The sequence below is a fragment of the Ostrea edulis genome, chromosome 9 (assembly GCF_947568905.1).
Source record: "Ostrea edulis chromosome 9, xbOstEdul1.1, whole genome shotgun sequence".
NCBI lineage: Eukaryota > Metazoa > Mollusca > Bivalvia > Ostreida > Ostreidae > Ostrea > Ostrea edulis.
The window spans coordinates 70,339,147-70,366,715 of NC_079172.1; the positions used below are offsets into that span (position 1 = coordinate 70,339,147).

Here is a 27,569-nt window from a genome sequence, read left to right on the forward strand (position 1 = left end):
TCTATCATGAGGTCCTTCACTATCACACTACCTTGTCTAACTGTTCTATCATGAGGTCCTTCACTATCACACTACCTTGTCTAACTGTTCTATCATGAGGTCCTTCACTATCACACTACCTTGTCTAACTGTTCTATCATGAGGTCCTTCACTATCACACTACCTTGTCTAACTGTTCTATCATGAGGTCCTTCACTATCACACTACCTTGTCTAACTGTTCTATCATGAGGTCCTTCACTATCACACTACCTTGTCTAACTGTTCTATCATGAGGTCCTTCACTATTACACTACCTTGTCTAACTGTTCTATCATGAGGTCCTTCACTATTACACTACCTTGTCTAACTGTTCTATCATGAGGTCCTTCACTATTACACTACTTTGTCTAACTGTTCTATCATGAGGTCCTTCACTATTACACTACCTTGTCTAACTGTTCTATCATGGTCCTTCACTATTACACTACCTTGTCTAACTGTTCTATCATGAGGTCCTTCACTATTACATTACCTTGTCTAACTGTTCTATCATGAGGTCCTTCACTATTACACTACCTTGTCTAACTGTTCTATCATGAGGTCCTTCACTATCACACTACCTTGTCTAACTGTTCTATCATGAGGTCCTTCACTATCACACTACCTTGTCTAACTGTTCTATCATGAGGTCCTTAACTATTACACTACCTTGTATAACTGTTCTATCATGAGGTCCTTCACTATTACACTACCTTGTCTAACTGTTCTATCATGAGGTCCTTCACTATTACACTACCTTATCTTACTGTTCTATCATGAGGTCCTTCACTATTACACTACCTTGTCTAACTGTTCTATCATGAGGTCCTTCACTATTACACTACCTTGTCTAACTGTTCTATCATGAGGTCCTTCACTATTACACTACCTTGTCTAACTGTTCTATCATGAGGTCCTTTCTCTTGTCTGTAGATATGGCTACCGCTAGCTGCTGCTGATTCTCCAATAACTACAACATGTTCACATCAATACAACACCACCATCACAAAATACAGGTAACTCTTAAAATTTCTCTGACAATTTTACAGAAAAAAGCAGTATATATTTTTATGTATCTTTTGTCATTTATTTCATAGTATATTGTTTGCTCATGAAGACTTACCTTGACATTAAGTTTCTGAATGTACTGCTCACAGTGCTGAAAATATCCAAAACACAACATTACTGTACTATATGTATTATTTTAATCATTTAACCTACTTCTAATCAATACCCACACATTTCTTATTAAATATGAATATTCTACCCCAATAAACAAACAACCTCTCTTCTCATTGTAAGCTGACATGACGTACCTTTCGTCTGTAGCGTTCTTTTTTGATCACCTCTCTCAGTCTCTGGTTTTAAGCTGACATGACGTACCTTTCGTCTGTAGCATTCTTTCTCGATCATCTCTCTCAGTCTCTGGTTTTAAGCTGACATGACGTACCTTTCGCCTGTAGCGTTCTTTCTCGATCATCTCTCTCAGTCTCTGGTTTTAAGCTGACATGACGTACCTTTCGCCTGTAGCGTTCTTTCTCGATCACCTCTCTCAGTCTCTGGTTTTAAGCTGACGTGACATACCTTTCGCCTGTAGCGTTCTTTCTCGATCACCTCTCTCAGTCTCTGGTTTTCGTTATACAGGGAAGACTCGCTTCTGTTCAGATTAGACGTGTCTGACCACATCTTGGAGGAAAAGCTGGGGAAGTTCTCCAGAAGTTCAGACACATCCTCATCATTTCTACCACTATATCAAAACAACATCATCTTCAGAAATATCACTCTCATGTATATACTCAAAACAACATCATCTTCAGAAATATCACTCTCATGTATATACTCAAAACAACATCATCTTCAGAAATATCACTCTCATGCATATACTCAAAACAACATCATCTTCAGAAATATCACTCTCATGTATATACTCAAAACAACATCATCTTCAGAAATATCACTCTCATGTATATACTCAAAACAACATCATCTTCAGAAATATCACTCTCATCACTTCTACTACTTTACTGCATCAAAACAACATCATCCTCAGAAATATCACTCTCATTATTTCTACCACTACATCAAAACATCATCATCTTCAGAAATATCACTCTCATATATATATAATTTAAAGAAGTAAAAACTGCAATTTTGTCACCAAAAACTGAATTCAATGAAAATTGCTCTATATCATTTACTTCAGTAATAACACCAGTATTTTAATAATTATTACACACACTTTTTACAGGCAACGAAATTAAGGGGATACTCACTAAATGCGAGTTAAAAATTAAAATTGCGAGTAAAAAATCACAAGTGATCACAACTTTTTGCGAGTGAAAAAAAAGAAGATCTTTTTTCCGGATTTCCTCGGTCTATTGGCAGTGTGAAAAAGAAAATTTCAGATTTAAAACTTTAACTTGAATTTTCATGCTTTGATGGACAAATTTGGTCCATACAATATAAAAATTTTCAAGGTCATACAAACTACACCGCTTGACCTCAATATTCCTGTGCTTTCATTTAAAATTGATGTATTTCTAAACACTTGATGTGACTGTGTCTCGACTCCTGGTCTTATTACTTGACCCCTGACCTTATCACTCGACTCCTGACCTTATTACAGAGTGGTCTCCTGGATAATGCATCATTTCTTGCGCTGCCTGCATCTCCGTCATAAACCCATCATCACAGTAGTCCATCTGATTACCACCGCCTGCCAAAGTAAGGATTTAACAATCTATCAAATGTTTCCATTTTTCAAAACACCTGTAACGTGATGTAGTTATGTAATCTAAGTTTCCAACTTAACCTGAATGAATTGAACTCTATTTATAGAGCTAGACTTGAGCAATAACTTATAATCAATTCAAAGCATCATCATGATTATGATTTTAAAATTGTGTAAATTTTCATCCTACCCAATCCGGAGGCAGAAGAAAATCGGAGCATATTCTGCAGTTGACTGCGTACCTCCTCCATTCCTTGGACATCTACATTCTCCTAAAAAAAAAAATATACAAAACTTTACATTCCCTGATTGTCTGTTACATTCCCTGATTGTCTGTTACATTCCCTGATTGTCTGTTACATTCCCTGATTGTCTGTTACATTCCCTGATTGTCTGTTACATTCCCTGATTGTCTGTTACATTCCCTGATTGTCTGTTACATTCCCTGATTGTCTGTTACATTCCCTGATTGTCTGTTACATTCCCTGATTGTCTGTTACGATTCTTTGCCGTTTTATGACAAAACACAAGTATGGGGTATAAAAGTCTAGTTATTTTGTATTATGGGGGATATAAAAGTCTATCAATTGCTTTGTATTATGGGGGGGGGGGGGGGATATAAAGTTTAGTTACTTTGCATTATGGGGGATATAAGTCTAGAACTTACTATGTATTACAGGGGGATATAAAAGTCTAGTTACTTTGCAATATGGGGGATATAAAACCAGTGGAATCGTGGGAAAATTTCTACATAATGGACTTTTATCGATAATACAAATTACACAATGCTACCATTGTTTTCATATCACAATGACATAATGCAAACAACCAACACAAAATATACATCTCATACCAACTGAATGATGAATACCCTAGTAATTCAGTACTGAATAGGGTCCATATCACAGTTCCACTAGCAACATAAAAACACAAATCCAACACCAATAGTAACTAGTTCTAATTGTAACGGGGACCGTTACAGATGTTCCCCAAACCTCCCCCAATTAAAAAGTGATGTCCTTGTGAATCTATAGGAAAAAATCATTTTATTTTAGCCTTTAATTACATGTAGTACGTTCAATATGGTCATTTCAGTACCAAGAAATGAAAGAAAGCGTTGCACGTGCATACACGCGCACGCGTGTATGATTCCGAATTTTTGTTGATGTCGTTCAACAGGCATTTGTATCATATACCCACAGTATGAATTTCATAACGTTTCCACCAAATATAAGGAAGTTATAGCGATTTTAAAATCGTCCAATCAGAAATCAGCACACGTGCATGCACGTGATGAGCAGTAATTCTAACCACAGCAATTTGTAAGGAGTACCAAGATACATCTAAACCCCTAATATGAATAGAATTTGATGAAAAACAAAAACGTTATCGTCCTTTAAAAATTGAACATTTAAAAAACGTTGCACGCGCATGCGCGTGTGCGTTGGCATTTTTTGTTACACCAACATATAGATACACATATTGTCTACATATGCTGTGAATATCATCTCATTTGCTTCATAAATAAGATAGTTACAAACGTTTTAGCATTATCCAATCAAAATGAAGCGCACGTGCATGCGCGTGCAAATTGGTAATTTTGACCATGTAAATCAGTTAAGGGTCTCAATATCTACCTATGATATGAATTTCAAGCCATTTCAATGAACAACAAAAAAGTTAGACTGATTCCAAAGTTAGCGTACAAATTTTGTAATGCGTGTGCACGCGCATGCGTGCGCGTGCTGGCAAAATAACTATTATTTTTCATATGTACAAATGATATACTATCATCCTATTTAGGTTTTATATCGCTTCCTTCAATATTCTGATTTTCCATTTTTTGTACCAAAATTGCAATGCACGTGTGCGCGCGTGCATGCACGTGCAAACAAAATGACTATCACTATGCACATCTACAAACGCTATACTATCATCCTGGAAAGTTTCATATCGATCCCTTTTGTAGTTTCTGAGAACACTACCGGACAAAAAAGTACCGGAGAAAAAGAATAATAATAATAACTAGACACGATCTCGTTGCGAGCAACGAGTAGGTCTTCCGTCCGATTTGTTGATGCACTCGGAGTTAAAAAAAAAAAAAAAAAAAGACAAATGAGTCCCAATTTAGTTTCCGACTTTAAGACACTTTAGATATAATCAATTTTTCATATCATAAGCTTCTGAAGCAAAGTTGCGGTGAAATTCGTTTGAAATTCGACTCTCCAGGCGAGCCATAAGGCCCGCGGGCCTATTTCTTGATGTCATTTGTTAGCCCTCTATAGACTCAACAACTTTAGTTCTATATGTCTTTACAAAATATTTACCTGTAAAAAGTTATTGAGATCGACCGATATCGACAAAAAATCGACTCTACAGGCGAGCCATTAGGACCATAGGCCTATTTCTTGATATCAATCGATAGATCTCGATAAACTGAACAACTTTTGTTCAATATGTCCTTACAAAATATTTACCAGTTACAAGTTTTTGAAATCGACTGATATCGACAAAAATCGAGTCTACAGGCGAGCCATGAGGCCCACAGACCCATTTTTTGATATTGATCGATAGGTTATGACACATTGAACAACTTTTGTTCAATAATGCTTTTCAAAAAATATGTCGTTTTAAAGATATGAGGCGTCAAATATTTACGATTTTGGCCCTTAAAATCTCTAATTACGTAACATATGACCTACTTTTTGATTTGATAAGATCAAGCTCGTTGAGATGAACATTTCCGTTTCTACAACTTATTATAAAATATTAATAGTTTCTGAGATATTCTCAAAAACATTTGGACCCTTCTGAACCCCTAATTTAAAGGGCCAGCCCGTTTTGCTTGATATCGTAAGAAAGGCCTTGTCATTTGAAACATTTTTTGCTCAACAAGTATTTAGAAATTCTTTACCGTTCTCGAGTTATCTCTACAAGAAATATTTAGGGGCCAAACTGTAGCTCCCTAACGGGGCCACATAGGGAAAAAACGAAATGTACATATTGTTTAGATTATCATTCTGAACAACTTTTGTTCAATAATGCTTTTCAAAATATTTGTCGTTTTCAAGATATGAGGCGTCAATTATTTATGATTTTGGCCCTTAAAATCCCTTATTACGTAACATATGACCTACTTTTTGATTTGATAAGAACAAGCTTGTTTAGATGAACATTTCCGCTTCAATGACTTATTACAAAATATTAATAGTTTCTGAGATATTCTCATAAACCTTTGGACCCTTCTGGGCCCCTAATTTAAAGGGTCAGCCCCTTTTGCTTGATATCGTAAGAAAGGTCATGACATTTCAAACATTTTTTGTTCAGCAAGTATTTAGAAATTCTTTACCGTTCTCGAGTTATTTCTAGAAGTAATTTTTAGGGGCCAAACTGTAGCTCCCTAACGGGGCCACATAGGGTAAAAACGAAATATGCATATTGTTCAGATCATCATTCTGAACAACTTTTGTTCTTTATTGCTTTTCAAAATATTTGTCGTTTTCGAGATACAAGGGGTAAATTTTTTATTGTTTTGGCCCTTAAAATCCCTTATTACGTAACATATGATCTAAATTTTTATATGAATAGATTTGGATTGTTGAGATGAACAAATTTTGTTCTTTGATTTATACCAAAATATTAACGATTTTTGAGATATTTGATCTAGACTTTGAGCCCTTCTAGATCCCTAATTTAAGGGGCTAGCCCCTAAATCTTGATATTTTCGAAAAGATCTCGTAAATGTGCACAACTTTTGTTCTACATGTCTTAACAAAATATTTGCAAGAAAAAAGATATTGGAGATCAAAGGTCAAAAATCGCCGAAATGGGCGAAAAATTTTGGCATCCATTTTTTCAGGTCCAGGCGAGCGTTTAGGCAAATCGCCTCCGGTAAAATCGAATCCCCCACAAATCTTCTAAAATGTTTACTCTATCTTGTGTAGAAATTTCAAGACTCTAGCTTCAAAACTAACGGAGGAGATGTGTGGACAACAAGGCCTTCAAAAAGTCACTAAAAGAGAGATAACTCCTGACCGGAAGTGACGTCAAGCACGAAATTTTGCAAGCAAAGTCTCGTCACCAAAAGACATCTTTCCTGAAAATTTCGTGAAAATCGATCGAGAAATGGCTGAGAAAAACGCGTGTACTACCAAGGAAAATAATAATAATAATAATGAAGAAGAAGAACGCGAACAATAATAGTAAGGTCTTCCGCAGGAGACGGAAGACCTTAATAAGAAACAGAGTAAAAACAATATGTTCCCAAACTTTGTTTGGGGAACATAATAATAATAATAATAAGAAGAAACAGAGCAAAAACAATATGTTCCCAAACTTTGTTTGGGGAACATAATAAGAAACAGAGTAAAAACAATATGTTCCCAAACTTTGTTTGGGGAACATAATAATAATAATAATAAGAAGAAACAGAGTAAAAACAATATGTTCCCAAACTTTGTTTGGGAAACATAATTATATAGATACAGCATATACACTGTATAGAGTGTAATACATACACTTCTGGTCTTCATACCACATCGATTTTACAATTCTTCAGTTCATATTTCTGTTTTTTCTGTATGTGTGAGATCTATTTGTTTTTTAGGAACACAACATGATTTCTATATTCAGAACTGACACACTTGTTGATTTCTATATTTAGAACTCAGACACTTGTTGATTTCTATATTTAGAACTCAGACACTTGTTGATTTCTATATTTAGAACTCAGACACTTGTTGATTTCTATATTTAGAACTCAGACACTTGTTGATTTCTATATTTAGAACTCAGACACTTGCCTTTACATGTCTGTGAGTTATCTCCTCTCCGTCTGATTGGTAATGCTGAATCTGGGTCACTACATTGGCTGCTGGATGGACAGGGGAATGGTCATTAACCTTGGCTGCACCACTCCCTGGATACGACCTAGACGGTTTCTCCTCCAGCGTCCTTCTGGTATGTTCTGTTTTCACTTGTCTCTCTCCCTGACCACTTGCCATGTTTCTTCTGGCCATTACTCGACTTTCTGCATGAGATGGGATAGGTCCAGAGATTTTCTTTTCACCGGCACCGTGTCTGGAAGTCTCCGGTCTTTGCGTGCTTGCTTTAGAAGCGTCCGTTGACTTACTGGCATCAGAGCCCTTGGTTTTGGGTCTTGGTAGTTGGGATTCTTTGTTCTGTAAAAATGTATTGTAAGACTCGCTCCTCACAGAGGACACAAAGGGACGCCGGTCATTCAATGCTTTCTGTTGAGGTTTTACCACTTTGCTGTGAGTTTGCTGTGAACTCTCAGACACTGGAATATCCCAAGATGCATTGCCATGAAGATGAACATGAGTTACTCTGGGTTCTTGACTGAACACAGGTTTTTCTTGACTATAAGTTTCTCTTTGGGCTTTCTGATATTCCTTAGTTTGGGCACTGCTTGGTGAGGCCCCCATGCTTTCCCGGTGTTGGTCAACAGCCGGAATGGATACAAAAACCTCCCTCCTTTCCACGTCCGGGATATTCTTAATAGATACAGGGGAATTGATGTGCTGATTTCTAGCAACATTTACCTCCCCTGGAGACATATATCTTAGCAATGATCCAGGACTAGATTTTGCCATTTCTTTGGGTGAGGATTTTGCTAGAGTTGGTTCATGAAATCTCTGTTCAAGATCATCATTTCGAAATTTTGCATTTCCTGATAACTGTTGTTCAAATTCAAATCTGGGGATATTTTCTGCCAAGTCCCCATTATCCATTTTGTTGAGTGGAGAGAATATCACACGACTATCTAATTCCTCTTCACTTTCACTACTCCGTCGAGGAGACTGGTTCATTTCAAAAAACCCGGCCGCAGGGGAATCATTTCGAGAAGCATCATCCATGTCTTGTGACCCATACACTTCCTCCCTCTCTGCCGCCATATACATAGTCTGAGAACCATTTTTCTCAGGTGTTGAAACTGGCCTATTTCTACTCAAGTCTTCATTTCTTTCTGTGTCATCTAAAGCAGAAAAATCCAGCTGACCTACAGGCCTGAAGATGACAGATTCCTCATCTGTTGTTCGTTGAGGCAGAAAACCACTGCTGGCATTAAAGGCCGGACTTCCCTCGGGACCAGATCGACGATAGACTAAACTCGACCTGGTTTGATTTTCTTCCATACCAATCCTCGTGAAATCAAACTCCCCTCCAGCAGGTGCCCTTGATTCGTGTACAATAAATGGACCAGTCTGCATCAGGCCCATCGAGTCATTAGATGGTACATTATCAATGGTGTAATCGTCCATTCTAGTTGTATTTCGATTTATTACCACAGGAACGTCTTCATTCACCTCATACTCTTCCAAGCTGTCTTGTAATTCTTCCATGAATATCGAGTGTCTTCTTTGACAATGATTTTGACAACTAACCTACAATTAATGTAAAATCAAGAAACATTATCAAATTATTATCCTGTAAACTTCTCTAGGTCCAAATCATTGTTACAATTTAGACATTTTCTAATTTTAATCTGTCTACCACATCAGAATGGTTGATTCACATAAAACGAACTCATACTTTGATGCCTGATGAATTACAGTTCAATTCTACTTACACATTAAAAACAAATATTTAACATTATAATTTGTGATTAATACTGAAAGGGACAGTGTAATCATCAAGCCAAAGTACAATGGTCTGCAATAAAGGTATAAAGGTATGTCAAATAAGTTGTATAGAGTTGGGGACTCAAGTTAGAATAGGTCCTCAGTACTCCTTGCTTGTTGTAAAAGGCGACTAAGTGGGGTGGTTCTTCGGATGAGACCGCAAAAACTGAGGTCCCATGTCACAGCAGATGTGGCACGATAAAGATCCCTCCCTGTTCAAAGGGTGTAAGTGCTGAGCATAGGCCTAAATTTTGCAGCCCTTCACCGGCAATGGTGACGTCTCCATATGGGTGAAAAATTCTCGAGTGGGACGTTAAACAATATCAAATCAATAAATTTGTAAATCAAAAAGAATCTATCTTGCTATTTCTAACCTAGTATAAAACAGACAGAAGCGTTGTCACTATTAGTTGTCACTGTTTACAATTGAATGAATGCCATCTTTGCAACATAGAATACTGTTAGTATATAATGAACCAGTGGATATAACTGATGAGCACTGCATATGCCTTATCTGAGATTCCTCCAACTCTTACACAGGGCTGAAAACTAACTTTCCAGTTTATCAGTCAAACCGGACTGATAGACAATATTTTACTATCAGTCTGCAGAGAAATTAATCAATCTGCCATTTAACTGAAACTTAAATAAAAAAATAATGAAACAATGCAAGACATCTATTGTTATAATTCAAAACTAACTTTTATTGCTGTCCAAATTGGCGAACTGTTCACACAAAGAACAAAACATCAACTGTTTCTGCTGGTCATACTGCAACCATTTCCAACTAATTATTATCCTGAAAACTTTTTGATCATTTCTCCTTTTCAATAAGCCCTGTCATGTTCTTTCTAGCTTTTGTCAGAATCTTTTTGTTTTGATGAGTTTTGCAACAGGTTTCCAACACCTTTTCAGCTTTTATGTATTGCCACATGGCGTTTCGATTTCAATTTTGTCATTCTTTCAGTAGCGCTTAAATCCACACTGTTAAAACTGTCTATATTGCAAAACGCTTTAATGACACAGACTGGATGATTCTATTAATAAGATCAGGGACTTTCCAGAAAACAAATTTTAGAGTTATTGTTTTACCTTTGCCTTTGGATTTTAAAATCATTTGATACATTTCACAAAGAGATCTTTTATTCTAATTTTGAAATAGTTCTATTAGTCCGAATGTGCAGATTTGGACTGATATAGATAAACAAATCAATGTGTCCATCGTGATTTTTATCAGTCAAGGACAGATGGGCTTACGTTAGTTTCTAACCCTGTTACACCCACTTTTACATTGTGACATATGCTGGGGGAGTAAAAGCAAAGGCCATATTGTAAAGTTGGAATTCAGCGACACCAGCTGTTGTCGCTACTTTGCCTAGTATACCCTTTACAACTTTGTGGAAGTACCCTCATCGATGAGATGAGGTCCATATTTAGATGATAATTCTACAGATTAATCAAAATACAATGCTGTCACCATTCAAACTTGCTAATTTGACACCATTTGGAATTTTGCATATTTGTGTTCTGCCATCATGCACAAAGAGAGAGATTGTTAATATGAGGTGCTCTAATTCAAAGTGATGCTTCAGTGATGGGGCTGTTTAAATGTTTAAAGTAACAACTCCAGCTGGTGTCACGTCACTGAATTCCCACTTTTCAATATGCTTCCGATCTGACTTGTCCTACACATGTCACATTTTTAAAAAGCGGGGGTAAGAGTCTGAGGAATATCGGACATTTGTCTGAACTGTAGCACGGTGCCACCGTCAAGATTATCATTGATGCAAAATACATACATGCACACTCCGTTACACCTACGTACACACATGAGAATATAGCAATGCACTAACTGAATATCCCTAATGAGCGTAGTATGGCATAGTATTTACAATGTAAACAGTGACAAAGCAAATTCGGGAGGACATAAAAATAATATATATGCTCTATGAATGCACCATATTTCACGCATAATGATCAAAATCTTATGTATATATTTTTTGCTGTCAGTAACCTAGACATATTCAATTGGAAAGTCATAAATATATGTAACTTTACCTCTTCAAAGATTCGCTAAAACATGTTTGAAAATTTGTTTTCTTCAGATATTCATCCGTTAACATATCAACTTCCGGTATAATTTGATGTTTTATTTTTATTTAACTGACTTATTACCTTTATTACCATATACAGAGTAATTCATTATGAAAATTATTACTAAATTTGAATTTTGATTAATATAACTTCATTATTGAATAGAACTATATTTTATCGCACCTAAGCTTGATAGATGTTGCTCGGCACTTCCGGTTATCAAAAATGACGGTGTACACCCTATATATTTTTGATAGAAATGGCACTTGTTTGTACTATACGGAGTGGAATAGGAAAAAACAATCGGGAATGGTCAAAGATGAGGTAAAATGTACATCTGATACACAGGTGCTTGGGTCGTAACATAAAATAGATTTTATTTCTAATTCAAATCAGAGCCCCAAAGACTTTTGGAGAACTCGTACCCAGGAGAATCCGTACCCAGGAGAACTCGTACCAAAAATTTTGGGTACGAGTTCTCCTGGAGAAAAACTTTGTCATTTGATCAAATAGAAATGTGGGTACAAGTTCTCCTGGAGAAAAACTTTGTCATTTGATCAAATAGAAATGTGGGTAAGAGTTCTCCTGGAGGAAAACGTCGGTACATAGAATCACCGAAATTACCGCTAATCACCGAAATTACCAAAGCAATGACCGAAATTACCAATAAAGGGACCGAAATGTATGTTTATCTATATACTATCTAGTCACACATCAAATTTCATGAAGATTGGTAACAATTTAAAGGAGTTATGGTCATTAAACCGATTAATGTGAAGCGTAAATTTATACGAGTTATTTCCCATCGGGGCATGTTATATATATCGTATTCATGGTATTGATTTATACAATGTGTGATAAATAGATAAAATAAAATATTTGACCTGAATTTTATATTGCCATTTGGAATTTACTGGCTATTCATAGTTCGCTTACTGAGTACCTATCGGTAAAGGGAAGTAACTCAGATTCACACGTCACAATAATCGGTTTTATGGAAACAATTCCTTCAAATCGTTACCAATCTTCATGAAATTGGATGTGTGACTAGATGGTATATAGATGAACATATACTGAGGTAATTTCGGCCCCTTCATTGGTAATTTCGGTCATTTCTGCAGTAATTTCGGTGATTAGCGGTAATTTCAGTGATTCTATGCACCCGGAAAACGTTGTCATTTTATCAAATAGAAATGTGGGTACGAGTTCTCTTGGAGAAAAACTTTGTCATTTATCAAATAAAAATATGGGTATGAGTTCTCCTGGAGAAAAATTTTGTCATATAAATCTGGGTTTGAGTTCTCCATATGCCGGAGAATAGAGGTACGTTATAAAAATACTTTGTCGCAGGTTTAAAATTGGTGTTTAATTGCAATAATTATACTAATTATCTTCTCAAGCCAAACAGCAATTCAAATGAAAAAACAAAACAACAAACAAGTATGATCTTTGTATTTACTTTTTAATACAATTGAAAGGCATGTTCATATATATAGTAAATTGTGTATAATATATGAAATCCTCGATTTTTTCAAGGAGAAATTGTACCCAGATTCCAATACCTAAAATGGTACGATTCTTAGCAGGTAACGAAATTAAGGGGAAATACTCGCTAAATGCGAGTTAAAAATTGAAATTGTGAGTAAAAAATCACAAGTGATCGCAACTTTTAGCGAGTGAAAAAAACCCCGATCTTTTCCCGGATTTCCTCGGTTTATTGGCTGTACTTTGAAGTTTACAATAATTTTGTCTTGTGCATAGAAACGCTTTACAGAATGAATATACAAATATTGAAAAAGTAAATGTGGATCGAATAAATAACTAAGGCCAGGGTCATCTCAGTCAGTGATGTCGAACTTCAATCACACTTCGGGCATCTCAGTGGCATCTGATTTAAATAGCAAGCATGTTGATCTCGTCCGTGTCTACATGAAACAACACATGACAGTGTGTCACCGTTTCACGCGGTGTCCTTCTGTACTCTATAATCAAACACTTCGAATTCGCGGGGTTTTCTTTTCAACTAGAATTTTTTAGATGAAATTTCCAAAAGTTTTGAACATATAGTTTGAATTGGCGCAAACAGTCTTCAAGATTTCAATCCACATGATTTTGTAAATAGGTGGCAGATTTCTGGACAGTGAATACGCCGCACAAGTGTACCCTATGACCCGCACCATGTATGTTGTCTGATAATTCATTAAATTTTAAATGAAAGAATTCGCAATCTTATTTTTATTATTGCACTTTAAAGGAGATTTTAAAAGATTTTCCCTATATTTTGATAAAGAGACATGCTTGTTTTCTTAAATTCATGTAAAACAGCCATCGATTGAAAAATGCTTGTAAAAGCTAAATTTTGCTAGTTGGAAAATAATCCACCAGATAAAATTTGCTAGTAGTGAAGAAAGTTAATTTCGATCCTTGCTTAGTGAAATAAACTCATCAAAAGTTTGATTACTATATAATGACAAACTTTTTCTCCAGGAAAACTCTTGCCAGAATTTATATGACAAAAAAGACAGTTTTTCTCCAGGAGAATCCATTTAATAAAATGATAAAGTTTTTTTTTTCTCTGGGAGAACTCGTACCTAGATTTTCATAACAATTTATTTTTCTCCAGGAGAACTCGTACTCATATTTTTATGACAGAAATGACAAAGTTTTTCTCCAGGAGAACCAGAACCTAGATTTACCCAGATATTGAAGGGTACGACTTCTCTTGGGTACGGGTTCTCCTGGGTAGGAGTTCTCCTGATACCGCCCCAAACTGCAAACATGGCATAATGAGATGTTACATACTTAAGGATAGAAAACCAATAGACAGAGTTAACATGAATTGAAACAGGACGAAATTACATTGGACAAGAAGGAAGGAGTCACAGCACCTCATATGGTTTTAAAACAAATGGAGCTGATTTTTTACAAATACACATCTAACATTGGGCCAAAAAAAATATCTGACAGTGTTCTTCTTCTTCTTCCCGTCCAAGTGCCGAAACCATTGAAGTATTTTCGCACTTTGTGTTTCCGGTAACATCTTCAAAATTAGGGCTGGTAGGTCGGTTATTGTTTTATTTAATATATCTGAACTTCCTGAAACATTTCATCTCACAAACAGGTCCCATGTTCTTCCATCCTCAAAGACTTTTGTCAAATTTAGTCAACAGTGCTCCAAGCATTTAAATACGTTTTTATCTTCTATGTGCTTAATTACATTTTGCAATTTTGATTGCAAGTATCGAGGTAATCGGAGATTTATCTGACTGACATTGTGACATTGGAGAGACAGAGCGGATTCCGTATTGAAAAATGGAAATTCAGCTGGTGTCAGTGACGTGTCACTGCTTTGTAAATCTTTTTATCTCCATTTGCTCCCCACCCCTCAACTTTCATAATCGACACTTAACTGTGCCTGAACTCACTATATCTGATAATAATTATTAATAACTAAGTGTTTGTCTATTGAAAGTTGCCCAAGCTAACGCAGAAAACGTGATCTCGTTGGGCATACTAACATATTAAAACCACGACGGAATCGGAGTTGTATTAATGGTTCCAATATTCCGTATAGTGAGTCTATGATGACCATTAGGCTATTCATTGTGGCCAGGCATAGCCCATACTGGCCATAGACTCTATGTCTGCCCACAATCTAATTAAAATCAGATCTTCTCTAACCATTACACTTCTCCAGTGTAACGGTTAAAGAAGATCTGATTTTAATTAGATTATGTCTGTCCACTTCTGTAAGATAGAGAAGTGGACAGATATACCCTACATCCACTTCTCTTTATAAATTCAATATAAACCTTCGTGTTCTTGTTCTGATAAATGTGTAAATGATCGAACTAATGATGGTTTACATTTCAACTGATGTTTCGACTCCTGAGTGTAAAGGGTGGGTTTTTTTTCCACATAAATTACAAGTTATTTCCACAACTTTATTAAACATTAATGCATGCATTTGTCATACAATTGCTCTTTGATATTTCACTTTTCATTAAATATGTCTTTCTGTTAATTATATGTACAGGAATAATTCTTTTCACATGTTACTAGGCCTATGTCAAAAAACTTTCCAAGAAACAAAATGCATGTTTTCTAATTTTATAAAATTTCTTGCTTTGATTTTAAAAGAAGGTACACTAAGGGTCAATTTTGGCCTATTTTCAGAAGTTGGTAATTTTATGCCCTAATACTATATAGGGATGCTTACTTTCTATATATAGTAATTATATCCATGTATTACGTATATTTTTTGTGATATGAAGTAGCAAAGTTGGCATGTTTTGCGAGTGCAAGATTTAACGTAATTGCATCTTTAACCTGTGTCTGATGACGTTTTCTCAATTCTTATTCAGAAAAAATAGTTCAATATACCTTGTTAATTAAATTGCTTTGGATAATTTTTAAAATGTTATTAACACACACACACAAAATTCTTTTCAATAACATCATACAAATATCATATTCAAACACTATTTACAATTAACGTATATTTGAATTGTGATATGAAGTAGAAAAGTTGTCATGTTTTGCGAGTGCAAGATTTAACGTTGCGTCTTCTATCCGTGTCTGATGACGTTTTCTCAATTCTTATACAGAAAAAATAGTTTAATATACCTTGTTAATTAAAATCCTTTGGATAATTTTTTTAAGAATTTGTTGATACACACATACAAAAATTCTTTTCAATAACATTATAGATATATCATAATCAGAAACTATCTAAAACTAACGTGTATTGAAATCAATCATGACCATAGCCATCGAAATCCATGTTTAAAAAGTTAGACTAAAGATGGTTAAATGTGAAGTAATTACGTGTATTCTATTGTAAACTTTTAATGGTATGAGCTCTGAAAATCTACGAGATTTTTTTTTCAAACTCATGATTCCTATTCCATGCGTCCCGAATTAAATTATAATCTTTGTTTACCAAAACATCGAACAATTTTGTTTCAAAAACGCTCTTCAATACTCGGGCGTTATAGATGTATCTGATGAGGTACCCTTAGATATAGAATTATCACCGTCTCCTACTCAGTCTGATTAAAATCAAACATCTCACTTCGCTCGATATATGGACAGTCGAAGTGAGAGGTTTGATTTTAATCAGACTGTCTGTTTTTAGAAGAAATATGGAAACATTTATAATTCGCTGTCATTATTTTTAAATACATGTTCTGTATACATGTGTATGTATTTGAAAATATATGGATGCATTTTCGTTACCCCCCCCCCTTATCTTTTATTCCCTCGTGTATTACATGTACATATTCTATACCATGAATATGGCACATCCATACTTGTTGTAAATGCAATTTTGTAATACATATAATCACGGAATCTATCTTTATATGTTTATCTTTGGTTGTACGTATCGCTATGTGTACATGGTTTGTATTACAGAAGGCCCCGGGGAAGAATAATGCCTTGTATTAATAGGGCTACCTTCTCTTCATAAAGCATTATTATTATTATTATTACTAATATGTTTTATCATTGTTAAAATTTTCATCAACGCAGTAATTCTAAAAAGAATGGATACGATATTCATCTCTAAAACACAATAGAGTACGTTCTGGTAAATTCGACAAAACTCATTTCCGTTTTAATCGTTTGTTCCTATAATGAAAAGTAAGTAATAAGAAAATTTTGACGGACATATTTTGAAAGAGATTTTCGAGCCTAAAATATAGTTTTGTTATGGTTGATAACGCTGAAATTCGCCATGCTCAGTGAAATAAAAGGTAGGCTTAAAGTCGGGGAATTCCGGAAAAGCATCGCGTAAATCCGAGCACTATATACTAGTGGTATGAGTATGACATGTAAAAATATTTCTCCCTTACCTCAAAAGTTTCAAGATGAAGGTTTCGGATGGTTAAAACCCTTTTTTCTCTTAATCATTTATGAATTATTATTTCTAATTTCCTATGTGATGGGTTAACCGGACCTGTCATCCTCTTGTATAACATCAGTTTGAAATTGGACTAAATTTTACTAAGTTGTTATCATTATAGTTGTTTTTCCTGAAATTGATTTATTCCTTTATCCTTTCTACGGGTTAGGTTTTCTTTTCAATTGACTTTTCTATTAATTCAGAGCTAAGACGAAATTGATTTTTCTCCGTGTTTTGAAAGTTTTTATTTTAATGATATATGCTGAATTAATACCTATGTAGATGAATAGTGTGTGCAATGAATATAGTGTGTACACTTTTTTTTTGGAAAATACATTTCAGCTGACTTTTTAGCACTCTCAGCCGAAAATGTAAATAGTGCCTAAAGCACAGTGCATTGTGCATCATACACCCATCAGACAGTGACAACAAGAGTACCACAAACAGTACATAATACACCCGTCAGACAGAGACAACAAGAGTACCACAAACAGTACAACATACGCCTGTCAGACAGAGACAACAAGAGTACCGCAAACATTACACCATACTCCCGTCAAACAGTGATGACAAGAGTACCACAAACAGTACAACATACGCCCGTCAGACAGTGACAACAAGAGTACCGCAAACATTACACCATACTCCCGTCAGACAGTGATGACAAGAGTACCACAAACAGTACATCATACACCCGTCAGACAGTGACAACAAGAGTACCACAAACAGTACATCATACACCCGTCAGACAGTGACAACAAGAGTACCACAAACAGTACATCATATGCCCGTCAGACAGTGACAACAAGAGTACCACAAACAGTACATCATACACCTGTCAGACAGTGACAACAAGAGTACGACAAACAGTACATCATACACCTGTCAGACAGTGACAACAAGAGTACCACAAACAGTACATCATACACCCGTCAGACAGTGACAACAAGAGTACCACAAACAGTACATCATACGCCCGTCAGACAGTGACAACAAGAGTACCGCAAACATTACACCATACTCCCGTCAGACAGTGATGACAAGAGTACCGCAAACATTACAACATACACCCGTCAGACAGATGACAAAATTTCAGTGCAATATCTGTATCTATGAGAAGTCCAGGAAACTATTTGGCCTACTTTTAGCCCTAAAGTAGGTCACGATGCACCAGTTAAGCTCAAATGCCAACTGAATCTGTATTTCTCTTAGAGGAAGACATTTCAGGGCAATACCTGTTAATGTTGTACCGATAATCAGAAAATATCAATTGTTGACGAAAAAACTACCTATTTCGATGATCGTTTATTTTTTCCCATAATCATTCATCATTTGTTATTTGCTACCATTAATTGGGATTTAACAGTCACAAACATTTGTTTTACCAGCTCGCTCTGCAAACACGTTGCAGGTGAAACTCAGTTTGCGACCATTAAATCGACATCAATGGTCACAAGTCGCAAATAACAATTGCCCTAATTGTATATACTGAAATTAAAATGTAAACTGATGTCTTGATTTAATGACATGATATGATATCAGTTATTAGGGAAGCCATTTAAAATCTTGTGCGTGCTTACAAAGTATATGTACTCCTCGATTGATGTGTATCTCAATACTCAGATTTCCTCTGATACCAGTAGAAAGAATAAGATAAAAAAAAAAATTCTCCCGGAATTCATCTTCTTTTTAGTTTGTAATAATTTAGATTGCTAGTGTATTTGGATTACTTTTTCTGTGAAGATTTTTAATTGTACTTTTGTTACTTTCTCTGTGAAGATTTCTAATTGTGCTTTTGTTACGTTCTCTGTGAAGATTTCTAATTGTGCTTTTGTTACTTTCTCTGTGAAGATTTCTAATTGTGCTTTTGTTACTTTCTCTGTGAAGATTTCTAATTGTGCTTTTGTTATTTTCAGGAGTTCAAGTTGATGTATGGCATGATTCATTCCATTAAATCTTTCATACAGAGAATTTCACCAACAGACCTGTATCCTTCCAGAAAATGGTTTTAATTTACTGATATTCCTAATTTAATTTGATATCAACCGATCTTAATTTTTATCACCAATTCAATGATTGATTTATTATTATTGTTATTATTTTTGGAGATAATTGATATTCTTAATTTATAGGTCAAAATATTTGATATCAACTTACCAAAATTTTTATCACCAAGGATTTTTTTTAGAGAGAGATCGAGATCGATTAATTATACATGTAGACGTAGTTGCAGTCATGATATACTTTTTAATATGTATCATTATGTGAATCAATACAATCATTATGTGAATCAATACAATCATTATGTGAATCAATACAATCATTATGTGAATCAGTACAATCATTATGTGAATCAATATAATAGCTTCCATCTCTCACAGCTTTATTGAAAAGTGCTGGTAAAGCACATAAATATTGGCAATCTCCAACATGAATTCTGAATTAGCTAGGTAAAATAAGATTCATTTTATAAGAAAGTTGAAATTGTGAGTGAGCCCTAATTACTGAGCCCAATCATTAGCTGTGTGATATTGAAGACTTCATCTGCTTTTAGAAAGTATGAAAATTAAGACAAACGACATGGGAAAATATGTGGATGATTAATCTCTCTACAGAAATGTACGGGAAAATGACCAATATATTGCAGTCACTGTTTCACAAGGCACTGGTTCAGAAATGTACGGGAAAATGACCAATATATTGCAGTCACTGGTTCAGAAAGGGGCTGGCTGTTGATTACAGATTGCATCTACTGACCATACCAATTCTGTATAAGGCCAAGTGAGTTTTAATTTGAGCCTCTTTCTGTTTCAAGTGGCATACATGATTTCCCAACAGTACATCTGCCATGTTTTAAACAATAAATGTTGTCCACTCTTTTTTTTTGTTGTTGCCATTTTAGGTGTGAATCATGAACATTCAAACATCTTAGTCATATACTATTGGTTACAGAATATTTTTATGGAAGTACATGTATTGGATAATAAAACAAATTCAGATTACCAACTAACCCTGGGTTAATATTTTCCCAAATTGTGACTGAAAACACAGATATATTTTTCTTTGTCTCATTGGAATGCGAGTGTGATATAAGCAGGAGTCGGGGATGGACGTATTTACAGTTTGGTTTGGTTTCCAGTGAATGACATTTAATTAGTAATGTGCAGAGTGTATATGCCGTGTTCTATAGTCACTAAATCTTTGAATGGTTCATGACTTTATAGACATGGAAGCTGTGTTCTATAGTCACTAAATCTTTGAATGGATCGTGACTTTATAGACATGGAAGCTGTGTTCTATAGTCACTAAATCTTTGAATGGTTCATGACTTTATAGACATGGAAGCTACAAGTAATTAACTGAGGGACTTTCCAGTATTGATCTTTATATTTCTGGATGTCGACAATTAAAGTTATGAAGGTTAATCCCATTGCGATCAATGGAGAGCAAAATTTTATAGAGTATCTTTCACGAGGATTTTATGATCAACAGATCAGAAAGCAAGAGAGATTAATCGAGTAATATTACAACATGTATAAATGCACATAATTATCTTTTTTAATCATTTGTTCATTTGATACTGCTGTATAGCTTGCTAAGTGCTTTTAACTGAACAATATTTACTAATCCTATTATTAAATTTTAAAAAAAATATTGAATACAGTCAGAGCTAAATTTGTAAGAGGATAGTGTGTTTTGGATATTCAGCCTTAATTTCGCCTCCCCTTTTCCAAATATAAGTACTTACAACAGCATGAACTTTTTAATGAAAAGTGATAGATCCCAAGACTGATATGCCACACACAATCCAATAAATGCATGCAGTAACCATGGATACAGGTGATATCCATTAAAATAAATGACCATATAGGCAAGATGACTGAGAAAAGCATGATCGTGGATTTCAATTTGACTTGATAGTTTACTGCAATAACCAGAGAATAACAGTATCATTCTCCTTGTTCGACTAAGCGATACCTTTCAGTATAATTTGCTACTTTTTTGCCAACTCCAGGGTTAATTTTGTAATTGAAAATGTATGGGACTTTAACTATCCTGTGAAAGAAAGTATAAGTGATTTTAATATAGATAGTGTAAATGATTTTAATATAGATAGTGTAAATGATTTTAATATAGATAGTGTAAATGATTTTAATATCTAGATAAGTGTAAATGATTTTAATATAGATAAGTGTAAATGGTTGTAATATAGATAAGTGTGAAGTGTAAATGATTTTAATATCTAGATAAGTGTAAATGATTTTGATATAGATAGTGTAAATGATTTTAATATCTAGATAAGTGTAAATGATTTTAATATAGATAAGTGTAAATGATTTTAATATAGATAGTGTAAATCATTGTAATATAGATTAAGTGTAAATGATTTTGATATAGATAAGTGTAAATGGTTGTAATGTAGATAAGTGTGAAGTGTAAATGATTGTAATTTAGATAGTGTAAATGATTGTAATATAGATAGTGTAAATGATTTTAATATAGATAGTGTAAATGATTTTAATATCTAGATTAGTGTAAATGATTTTAATATCTAGATAAGTGTAAATGATTTTAATATAGATAAGTGTAAATGGTTGTAATATAGATAAGTGTGAAGTGTAAATGATTGTAATTTAGGTAGTGTAAATGATTGTAATTTAGATAGTGTAAATGATTGTAATTTAGGTAGTGTAAATGATTGTAATTTAGATAGTGTAAATGATTGTAATTTAGGTAGTGTAAATGATTGTAATTTAGATAGTGTAAATGATTTTAATATAGATAGTGTAAATGATTGTAATATAGATTAAGTGTAAATGATTTTGATATAGATAAGTGTAAATGGTTGTAATATAGATAAGTGTGAAGTGTAAATGATTTTGATATAGATAATTGTAAATGATTTTGATATAGATAAGTGTAAATGATTTTAATATAGATAGTGTAAATGATTTTAATATAGATAGTGTAAAATGTAAATGATTGTAATATAGATTAAGTGTAAATGATTTTGATATAGATAAGTGTAAATGGTTGTAATATAGATAAGTGTGAAGTGTAAATGATTTTGATATAGGTAAGTGTAAATGATTTTAATATAGATAAGTGTAAATAATTGTAATATAGATAATTGGAAATGATTTTAATATAGATAAGTGGAAATGATTGTAATATAGATAAGTGTGAAGTGTAAATGATTGTAATATAGATAAGTGTAAATGATTTTAATATAGATAAGTGTAAATAATTGTAATATAGATAATTGTATATGATTTTAATATAGATAAGTGGAAATGATTGTAATATAGTGTAAATGATTGTAATATAGATCAGTGTAAATGATTTTAATATAGATAAGTGTAAATAATTGTAATATAGATAATTGTAAATAATTGTAATATAGATAATTGTATATGATTTTAATATAGATAAGTGTAAATGATTGTAATATAGATAAGTGTAAATGATTGTAATATAGATAAGTGTAAATAATTTTAATATAGATAAGTGTAAATGATTGTAATATAGATAAGTGTAAATGATTTTAATATAGATAAGTGTAAATAATTGTAATATAGATAATTGTATATGATTTTAATATAGATAAGTGGAAATGATTGTAATATAGTGTAAATGATTGTAATATAGATAAGTGTAAATGATTTTAATATAGATAAGTGTAAATAATTGTAATATAGATAATTGTAAATAATTGTAATATAGATAATTGTATATGATTTTAATATAGATAAGTGTAAATGATTGTAATATAGATAAGTGTAAATGATTGTAATATAGATAAGTGTAAATGATTGTAATATAGATAAGTGTAAATAATTTTAATATAAACAAGTGTAAATAATTGTAATATAGATAATTGTAAATAATTGTAATATAGATAATTGTATATGATTTTAATATAGATAAGTGTAAATGATTGTAATATAGATAAGTGTAAATGATTGTAACATAGATAAGTGTAAATGATTGTAATATAGATAAGTGTAAATGATTGTAATATAGATAAGTGTAAATAATTGTAATATAGATAATTGTATATGATTTTAATATAGATAAGTGGATATGATTGTAATATAGATAATTGTAATATAGATAATTGTATATGATTTTAATATAGATAAGTGGATATGATTGTAATATAGATAATTGTATATGATTTTAATATAGATAAGTGGAAATGATTGTAATATAGATAAGTGGAAATGATTGTAATATAGATAAGTGTAAATAATTGTAATATAGATAAGTGGAAATGATTGTAATATAGATAAGTGGAAATGATTGTAATATAGATAAGTGTAAATGTAGATAGTGATCCTGTAGGGATTCGGGTTAGAATAGGTCCTCAGTACCCCTTGCTTGTCGTACGAGGCGACTAAATGAGGCGGACCTTTGGATGAGACCGCCAAAACCGAGGTCCCGTGTCACAGCAGGTGTGGCACAATTAAGATCCCTCCCTGCTCAATGGCCATAAGCGCCGAGCATAGGCCTAAATTTTGCAGCCCTTCACCGGCAATGGTGATGTCTCCATATGAGTGAAAGATTCTCGAGAGGGACGTTAGACAATATTTAATCAATCAATCAATATAGATAGTGTAAATGATTGTAATTTAGATAGTGTAAAGTGTATTAAATGATTGTAATATAGATAGTGTAAATGATTGTAATTTAGATAGTGTAAAGTGTATTAAATGATTGTAATATAGATAGTGTAAATGATTGTAATTTAGATAGTGTAAAGTGTATTAAATGATTGTAATATAGATAGTGTAAATGATTGTAATTTAGGTAGTGTAAATGATTGTAATATAGATAGTGTAAATGATTGTAATTTAGATAGTGTAAATGATTGTAATATAGATAGTGTAAATGATTGTAATATAGATAGTGTAAAGTGTAAATGATTGTAATATAGATAGTGTAAATGATTGTAATATAGATAGTGTAAATGATTGTAATATAGATAGTGTAAAGTGTAAATGATTGTAATTTAGATAGTGTAAATGATTGTAATTTAGATAGTGTAAATGATTGTAATTTAGGTAGTGTAAAGTGTATTAAATGATTGTAATATAGATAGTGTAAATGATTGTAATATAGATATAACAGGGCACTGACATCATGCCCTGGCAGGAGGTTTATGGGGTTATTTTATTCTTCTTTTTCCAAACACATAAATTAAAATCTCCAGAAGGTCCTGAGAATTTGAATCTCAAGGAAAGAGGGAGTTTGATTAATTATCCCACCCCCAAATGAAGCAAGCAATCTGTTCATGTACATCAGTCACATAAAAGTTGGTTTTTGTTTTAAAATGCAGCATTTCTTGAACAACATTCGTTAGACAATGCCAGGGTATGTGTTTACCTTAACATTAGAATAGAAAGGATGGATTTTCAAACTTCAGAACTAGCCGATACAAACTGAATTTCTATGAAACGCCGAGTGGGATGAAGTTTATAATGACTACTGATTTATCTGTGGGGAACATAAGAGATGTTCTACATCAGATCTACAGCAATGTGAGTATACAGTCATTGTTAAGGTATTCATAGGCTTTATTTCATCATATTAATTACAAACATAAAGTATTGTTTGTGAACACATGGTATGGTCCTTTGATGCAGTTAATGTGAATTTTTTTCTGTCTTGTGCAACAATCTGTAAACTTTTCACATTTTTGACTCAATTCATCTCCAGAACCACTGAGCCAAATTTAACCAAACTTTGCTTAAAGCATCTTTTAGTAAAAGGGATTTAATTTTTGTTTCAAATGAAGGGACATACCATATCCTAAGGGGGATAATTAATTGTCAAAGTAGTGTGAGATGTTAAAAAATCTTCTTATGAACAACAAGGTTTCTATTTGTGTTGTTTTTTATTTTTCTTCAAATTATAACCCCTCAGGCCAGGTCGGAACCACAATAGGGGTTCAAGGTTTTATATAGGAATATTAAAGAAAATTCTTTAAAATATTTTCTTCTCAAGAACCATAAGGGTATACTTATGTAAGTTAATATGCAGGCATGCTTGTGTAACGTTTGTTCACACCCTGACCCTGGTTATGGGAAAGAGGTGCAATTGGGGTTTTTGAATTTAACATAGGAATATACTTATTAAACAATGTTCTTTAGAACCACAAGAACATTAATTTTGACTACGAATAACTCCGTTTACCTGATCAAGATATAGTTAGGGCTCATGGCAAGTGTGACCAGTCGACAGGGGATGCTTACTCCTCCTTGGCACCTGATCCCACCTCTGGTATATCCAGTAGTCCATGTTTGTCCAACTCTCTATTTTGTATTGCTTATACATGTAGGAATTATGAGATTGATCACTGTTCATTATTTTCACCTTTCATATGTTCAAATTAATGTATAAACATTTGCATCCATTATGCAAAGCCAAGTTAGTTGTACCATGACCCTATGGCTGCCAGTCCCAGAGAGCTACAGGTCTGCAACTACATGGCTGTTGGATCCACAAATAGGGCTCTACATGTCTTTTGGGAAACTGCAGCAGCTTTTGTGAGTGATGTGGCCCATGGGCCTTTTGTCATTGTGCATTGTTGTATTGTATGCAGATTCCTATAAATCACATGTATATGTTAAAAATACCTTATTATAGATATACAGTCAAACCTTGTTATCTCAAACTTGATGGGACTGATATAAAAAATCTTCGAGATATCGAGGGTAAAATACTTAAAAGAATAAGTGGTTGGGACTCCTGAGTCACTTCGACATATCCATGGTATTCGAGATATCTGTGTTCAAGATGCTGGAGTTCAACTATAAATTGAATATGACAAATGATTTTAATATTATTACATATGATAATGTTTTAATTTAATTACAGGTACATGTATATGTTGAATATGATAAATGTATTAATTTTATCACATATATGTGTTGAATATAAGGTGTTTTAATTTTATTACAGATATATGTGGAGTATGTCGTGCGGAATCCTCAATGTGAACTAGGACAACCCATCACTTGTGAACTCTTTCAAAATAAACTGGACGAATTTGTCCGAGGACTTTCAATATTCCCCACAAGAATATCATAACTTTGTCACAATTTACTCCCAAAAGCTACACATAATGTTAATTCAGTGAAAGGAATTGAGTATAATGAAAATCTGTATATTAAAAAAACCCTGCACAAATGTAATATATTGCATATATCATTGGATCAAGTTCTTGTGCAAAATTGGCACAATGCATGGAAATAAAGTTCCCATTGAAAAATGTGTGTTTTGGTTTCTTGTTAGATTACTAGTATCACATTCTGATGACTGTCTTCCCATGTTAAAGCTTTGAATATTTGGTGGTTGACCTCCAACCTAGAGATCCAGGGATCTGGTCCATTACATGCACTACCTTCCTGTAACAACTTACAGGTAAAAATGTCTACACGAGGATGAAGATCTTCAGAATTAAAGCAGAAGACCTTTAAGGATGGAGAAGGTAGGAGTCAGCTGAGATTGATCGCCAGTGGCAAGGTAGATCAGATATTTGAAAACCTAATTATAGAGATATAGGGGTCTTCGGGTTTGAATCCAGGCCATTTTTATCGCAATTTTTCCTTTCCTGTTACAAAGGATTATATTTCATATTAAATTTGTCATTAATGATAACCCCTTCAACAAAGTTAGGTGGAGAGGGAGTGCTGGTATTGAGTCCCTCAATAGATAGATTGATTTCCAGGCCTAGAGTGATTTCCCCTTTCACTTCACACTTGCTAAGTTTTAATAGGGGTGAGAAAAACCTTCATCAACTTTGGCGTTGAGAAATCGGGCAGACTGGACTCTGAGATAGGAAAACAATATCTGGGTCACAAGTGGTCTCCCTTTCACCAGGGTTGACAATATATAGCTGTCAAAGAAGCACAACACATCGTAGATCGCCCTCTACCTTATTATCTGCCCTGTTTTAATTGCACTCTTGGTAGGGTGGGGGAGGGGGTATGTCGGCAGTCTACCTAGGACAAGGTTTTAATGTGACACAGTTTCTCCATTTTTCTCAAAAGAGGTTAAAAATTTTATTTATTTTTTGTAATAGTTTTTCTTTACAAACAAAGCAGCTATGGGTGACCTAAATTTTTCTGTCACATGGAAAGAAAAATCTGTGGCATAGAAATTTGATTACCTCC

General features: G+C 33.8%; 2 protein-coding genes across 2 annotated transcripts in view; one reads left to right on the forward strand and one right to left on the reverse strand.

Annotated features, from left to right (window-relative positions):
- The window catches only part of LOC125659878 (uncharacterized), a 41,537-nt gene extending 30,012 nt beyond the window's left edge, over window positions 1-11,525 (reverse strand). The window contains exons 1-7 of the mRNA XM_048891670.2: window positions 11,451-11,525; window positions 7,554-9,155; window positions 2,942-3,023; window positions 2,637-2,736; window positions 1,605-1,767; window positions 1,144-1,179; window positions 910-990 (exon numbers count right to left, since the gene is read on the reverse strand). Coding sequence (XP_048747627.2) covers window positions 910-990; window positions 1,144-1,179; window positions 1,605-1,767; window positions 2,637-2,736; window positions 2,942-3,023; window positions 7,554-9,113 — 2,022 coding nt within the window. The 5' untranslated portion in view covers window positions 9,114-9,155; window positions 11,451-11,525. The remainder of the gene's footprint in view (window positions 1-909; window positions 991-1,143; window positions 1,180-1,604; window positions 1,768-2,636; window positions 2,737-2,941; window positions 3,024-7,553; window positions 9,156-11,450) is intronic.
- Window positions 11,526-11,677: 152 nt separating this feature from the next.
- LOC125659532 (trafficking protein particle complex subunit 1-like) lies at window positions 11,678-26,665 on the forward strand. Its single transcript, XM_048891217.2, has 4 exons — window positions 11,678-11,810; window positions 19,308-19,378; window positions 24,794-24,932; window positions 26,356-26,665. The coding sequence occupies exons 1-4, from the start codon at window positions 11,712-11,714 to the stop codon at window positions 26,482-26,484; spliced, it is 438 nt and encodes a 145-aa protein (XP_048747174.1). The 5' UTR covers window positions 11,678-11,711; the 3' UTR covers window positions 26,485-26,665.
- The last annotated feature ends 904 nt before the right edge of the window (window positions 26,666-27,569 follow it).

Bases quoted from the DNA above. Each gene is read 5' to 3' on its own strand.
- LOC125659532 (XM_048891217.2), top strand. From the start codon at position 11,712: ATGACGGTGTACACCCTATATATTTTTGATAGAAATGGCACTTGTTTG. The intron at 11,811-19,307 runs GTAAAATGTACA...TGTTATTTTCAG, and splicing joins CGGGAATGGTCAAAGATGAG to GAGTTCAAGTTGATGTATGG. The intron at 19,379-24,793 runs GTATCCTTCCAG...ACATTAGAATAG, and splicing joins AGAATTTCACCAACAGACCT to AAAGGATGGATTTTCAAACT.